The following is a 6391-nucleotide window of genomic DNA, read 5'->3' as shown; positions in this document are numbered from 1 at the left end:
TCTGTTCTTTCCTTTAACGTTTATTATTATCATAAACACACTAAAAAAATGCACAAAGAAAATATTTACTGAATGAATCAACTATTGTTATTGTTTATTTTTAACAGTAAACACAATTATTCTAGACATCGGATGACCTTCGTAATTATAAATACATAAACAAAGATACGGAATCGACGCGTCATTTACATTACTTTGCACTATTTTGTGAGTTTATCTCCCTTTTTCTAGAATTTATTGTTATTTTTATCGTTAGATATTTTCTTTATAATTCTCCTTGTAACGTTTTCGGAACCGATAATGACTTTCCTATTAAAAAAATGGCGTGAAACGTGACTTACGTACTGATTAACCTGCAACTCCTGCATTTTTTCGGCTTTTTTAAATTCTAGAACTTTTACTAGACTATTTTATAGTGTCTATTAGTACTAGTATACATTATATAACTATGTCATGTACTTTTATACAGTTTTTCATATGTTAAAACCATATTTTTATAGGTTTCGGGTAACGTTTTATACTGTTCCCGATAAAAGTATAACTGATTTTTTTCTTATTTTATGTGATAAATCTAGAAAAATGCAAAGCACACATTTCTCTTGTAATTGTTTTCCACGACGAAAGCCATTAACAGATATTCTAGAAAATAAAATGTAGAAAATGATGCGCAAAATAGCATGTTTCACACATGCAAATTTCAGTAGAAGTTACTTTAGGTAATTTGTGCACGTATAAATATATACACAAGTTAGCTAAAAGTAACCACTATTAAATTTTCTATTTTATAGCATTGCATACCTATTTTATAACGAATTTTTAAAACTAGAATTGTATCGTTTGTATAACTTGTATAAAAACGTTATCCATCAACTTATTTTTGTATTCATTGGTTTAAATGGAGAAAATTTCAACTTTAAAAAAAGACGTTTCGACTGATTAATCGGTCCTTAAATCCGATACCGGTGGCCTCTTGCCAGAAATGATTTTCGACACGGGAAATTACCTAAATTGCAGATGTTTTGATTATTCCGAAGTTATATAAAGATTGTATACATTATTTCTTATCTACTCAGATACAATATATCTATTATATACTTTGAAAACAAGCCAATCTTTAAGTAATATTATTTATTAGTGTGCTTTAGACAATTAACTTTGGCATGTTACACGAAGTGTGTGAGAATTTATTTAAAAAAAAACGACGACAACATATCTTAATTTTAAAAACTTTTCATTTATTTTCTATTTCTGTTGTTCTTTCCATTGCATTCCTGAAAATTATCCTTTGCTTAATCTTCAAGATCATCTTTGACATAAAGAATTGAACTGTAGATAAGCATATACAATGCATATGAATGACTAACAGAATTAGATGATCTTAAAGAATTAATAAATATAAACAAACAGCTAAACATAACAGCAATTCATACAAATGCAGACAGTTCTGGGCTTAGTTGACTGTTTATAAGCCCACTAAATAGGATAAACGTATTATTATTTATCACAACTACTTGCTTAAACATCATATCACAAATATAAATCATCATTAATTTTTTAATTAGAAAGTATTTTATGTTTTTAATATCTTTGAAACAAAATATACAATTAATGAAATTTTTAGAGAAGAAATAACTACATCTTTTAAATATTTTTTGTGAGTTTTTTTTTTATTGAGAATATATTGGCATTTTAGTTTATGTTTTAGTAGTAAGTAAACAAGAAAAAAACAAGCTGTCACCATAAACAGTAATATTTATATCATCAATATAAACAAGTATTGAAAATTTTTCTACCACATCTTAATGCAATAAAGAAAATACTGGATAACTACAAACCATTGAGTTCTGTTGTATGTTCACTAAAATTCTTGAATTTATGGTAAAATAGTTTAAAATACTACTTAACTCAATTTACATTGCTTTGTTTACCATTAATAACAAATCCTATTAAACATTAATCTTGACAGTACAATGAAAATAATGATAAAATACAAAAAAGTAATGGAAAATAAACTAATGCTGATAACAACAACAATAATAAAATAGCATTAAATTGCTATCAAGTTTTAAAACTGAATATTTATAGTTGGTCCTATAAATCCCATTAATAGATTCTACAATAATTAAATCAAGCATTTTCTGTTCCTGGTAGCAGTGATATTCAGAATGGCATCATTTGTGGCACCAATAAATAGTTTCAGTACCCAAAGTACATTACCTGGATCAAAAAGAATTGTTCCACAAAAGAAAGATACTATTCAACAGCCATTGAAGATTTACTTCTACAGAATACTTCATATATAAAGATGCTTTATCAACAAAATATGGCAAATGTTACCTGCAATGCTAATCTGACTATACTTTTAATATGAATGTCAATATACAAATTGGCTAATTTCCAACAGGTCAAAAATTCACATAAAAACAAATTATTATTATTACTATAACTACTCTTAAAAACATTTTTTACAATTATATAAACAAAACTGACTCGAATAATAATTTTAACAGATTGAAGAAAATGACGACAATGGTTTAAAAGCACACCACATACAACAAATATAAGATAAATAAATATTTATCTAGCATCACATAATTCGGATAAAAATGTTAATTATTCCTTGACCAGGTATGTAAAGCTCTTTTATTCTATAAAAATTACTGTAAGAAATCACTACTGAATGAAAAAATAATAAATTCATAAAAATTAGTGTTTAAATTATGATATAAAATAAGATTACAAATTTATTTTATTTAATAGTAAGAAAATTTATCAAATTTTATGCATATTATGGAGATTAGAAGAAATAGGAAACAAATAGAACAGAAAACAGAGAATTCAAATAAAACAATATGACCTACAGAACTAATTTTTGAAATTTTTTTTTATTACTACCATATATAAATCAATAAAATGATATATTTTATTAATATTAATCAATGATTTCACTTCTGAAACAGTGTTGTAAGTCCATATCAAACATTTTTACTAAATTTATTAACATGCACATAAACTATTTTCAACATGACAATCAAACATGCTGTTTCACTTAAACTTTCTAAACAAATACTTTTATAATAATACAAAATCAAAAAGCATTTGATTAAGCATTTTCGATTATGCATAAGTAAAACAAGATATTTTAATAATGATAAAATTCTCCTTCTGTCAACATAACCGTCCTTGGGACCGTATTCGTCTATCCGTTAAGATAACATTTACCTCTAGCCTTCCAGATGCAAATAAATACACAGCAAACGAAAGACTGGCGGAATCACAAAGCCAAATAGGGTAGTTATGCACAAAGCATGAAGGAAGTCATGAAAAAACAAAAATGCCACAAACAATAATAGAAAATGAATTAAAAAACAATAAAAAATTTTCCTTAATACTGAATATTAAAATTCCTATCCATATCTGAGTCTCCAATCAAATGATTATTTGTAAAATTAACTCGTTAACTTCATTCATTTAAAAAAATTTTTAAATTCTCTATATTCAAATTTTCAAGATTAGCTTAAAATTTTTTTTTGTTTTGTATAAAATTTAAAACGAATATGATTTAACACATTAAATTAAGGTACATAAATGTCAATTATTTATTTTTTTAAACAGCAGATAAGCGATCTAAACGTTTAAAACAATGTCCAATTAACGGAGTGCTGTTCTGTTTACACATTCTGTGCCATTGTCCTCTCAACCGGTTTTTTAATCGGTACACACGATGCTAAATATCATAAATAAATATGCCACAATAGCATATGGTGATAAACAACCGTCGAAAATGCAGTACCATCTTCGAGAACAAAGGCATTTCTTCTAAGTTCCTACGAGACTTGGAATAAAATTATACCTGATAAAAGACAATACACAAAACACTAATGAAAAATGAGTGTGCATTAATGACTACAACTTCTATCGAATTCGCAATCGTAGTAATTGGAACATTTAGTCCTGGCTGATGAATGAAGGCCTAGTTGCAATCTCCTAACTGCTTCTTTCACTAACGAGCCTTCGTTTAGTAACTCTTGTAGTAGTTGATAAGGATCTGTTGTTCCTCCTGTTTTCTTTATTTTCGTTCGACATACCTCGTGTACGGGATCCGGCGATGATGTACTTCCATACGATTGTTTACTGCTGGTTTTGGTAGGGATCCTGTAGGGAGACATTCTCTTTTGTTTAGAACAAACCAAGTGGCATTTCCTAGACTTAAGTCTCAGATTGTGTTGCAGAGCTACAACTAAATCTTCTACGTCCGTTTGTACCATTTCACTTCCCGCGTTATCCATTTCTATGAAATTAACGTTCATATTAAGCATTCTGTAAACTATCCGCCGATCGCCATGTGTACTTACTTGTTTCTGTTTTTGTTTTGGTGTTCGAGCACATGCGCAAGCGCGCTCATTCGCACGCAGGCGTGCTCGATGACGTTTTTCCATCTCCGCACTCGAAGAAAATTACAAAACCGTTATTTGTTAATTGTTTAAGTGTTAAGTAATAATTAATTTAAATCTAATTAAGCGTTAATTAATTTTTCCTTCTTATATTTTACGAAATTATGCAGTTTCGAATTTTAGTCGAAGGTCGATTATTTCGTATTTATCTATTCCGCATTAATTGTAGAACCTTGTTACGATACTAATCGTTAATTATTTTAGTTTTTTAACTTTATTGAACAATCCAACCCGCATATTAATAAAATCGATTTTATTTATATATTATTCATTTTTGAAAACGAATAAAATTGAGGCAATTTTTTATCTGAGTGTGCAGAAAAGTATTATAAATCTAAAGATAGATGGCAGCACATTACCACAGACTGAACGACTTTGAATGCTTAGTTTAAAATTTAATTTATAACACATTTTTAAAATATTTGAATATATCGTTCTCTCGAATTAAATAAATATTTATGTTTAAAAAATAAATCTACTCTGTTGGCACTTTATAATCATATTTATAGTAAATTTGGCCCGGACAATTATGGGGCAGTTGGGGTTTTTTTTCTGTCTTTCCGCACTTTGGGCACTAAGATGGCCTCTTTTAGCAAGCCCATTATGGGGTCGGCCGGGTAGTGAGGGACGGGGCCTGACATATCCGGACGGACTAGCTCCCGAAAAGTTTCTGGGGATTTTTCGACCCGTTCCGGACTCAATTCCGGGTTCCCAAGAGCGGTAGGCTGCCACTTTGACCTCTCGGCCATCTGGCCATCAAAGGCCGGACATATCTGGGAGAGATCACCACCGAAAAATTTTTGGGATTGCTCGCACAGATTCGATTCCATTTCTCCCAAAGCGCTAAGCAGATGTGTTCTGCCTCAGTCATCCGGCCGCCTATTGCCAGTCTGGAGGATTCAATTTGAGTTCACTTTGACTCTCAAAAATTCTGATAGGAGATTTAATTCATGTATAATAAGCCCCATTTTTCAGAACGCAGCTTTTCCCCTTATAAGAATGATAGAACCCACAATGAATATAGAGCTAGTGAAACTGAGTTGAGCGCCACCTGTAGGCAGGCAAAGAAAACTTGGGAAAACACGTGCGTCTTTGGGTTAGATACATAGTGAAATACGGTGTTTGTTTTCTTTCTGTATAATGAATAACAGCTTTCTGCTACACAAAACTTCAAAAAATACCTGTTGTGTGGTCGGTTGTAGTGTTACGTATATTACTGCGCCGCCAGGTACAAAGTTTTATTCGTTTCTGAATGAAAAATACCCTGGAAGGAAAGAGAAATGGCTGGCTGCAATTCGGCGGATTAAGTATTATTCTTGGGTATTTTCATTGAAGGTATTTTTTTAAAGTTGTGTGTGTGTGTATATATTCAGTAGAACCTCGATTATCCGGACTAATTGGGGATGAAGGTAGTCCGGATAAGGAAAAATCCGGATAATCGAAACAAATACTTGAATTGCCTTTTAATGATAATACAACACGTTTTCTTTTCGATGACATATCGGTAATATTAAAAGTAAATACGTACTGTATTTAAATCGTGATCAAATTTTCAAGAAACAAACGTTCGTATTGCATTTGGACTACTACTGACCAATGCTAACAGACCAGCTATTGTTGAAAAGGCCCTCTGGCGGCGCAAGAAGACGGATTTTATAAAATAAAAAGCAGTTGAAACTGCATGTTTATGAATAAAAATTTGGCAAACTGTTTATCGTTTTACGACGAGTAAAATTTTTTCGTCGCGTTCACGACTTTTAAGTAATGCGTAAACCTTCGAGGCGCGAGGCCCTTCGGACCGCGAGGCATAGGCGGTGGCCCACGTCGTTTATGCCTTACTCCGCCCTTGGTCATAGAAATGATGTAATTTGAATATAAATTATTTATAAATACGTATGTCAAGTTATATTTTTATTACTACGTAAAATATATTTAAG

At 30.6% G+C, this 6391-nt stretch overlaps 1 protein-coding gene across 1 annotated transcript; it reads right to left on the bottom strand.

Annotated features, from left to right (window-relative positions):
* Window positions 1-1005: 1005 nt before the first annotated feature.
* On the bottom strand, window positions 1006-4488 carry LOC111624644. The gene is made up of 2 exons (XM_023367551.1): window positions 4356-4488; window positions 1006-4291 (listed from the first exon to the last, which is right to left on the bottom strand). Exons 1-2 carry the CDS (start codon window positions 4387-4389, stop codon window positions 3900-3902), a joined length of 426 nt encoding a protein of 141 aa, XP_023223319.1. The 5' UTR covers window positions 4390-4488; the 3' UTR covers window positions 1006-3899.
* Between the last annotated feature and the right edge of the window lie 1903 nt (window positions 4489-6391).

Source organism: Centruroides sculpturatus, unplaced genomic scaffold (genome assembly GCF_000671375.1).
Source record: "Centruroides sculpturatus isolate CEXI.00-Female unplaced genomic scaffold, Cexi_2.0 scaffold263, whole genome shotgun sequence".
NCBI lineage: Eukaryota > Metazoa > Arthropoda > Arachnida > Scorpiones > Buthidae > Centruroides > Centruroides sculpturatus.
This window is presented reverse-complemented; position numbering and strand designations above follow the sequence as displayed.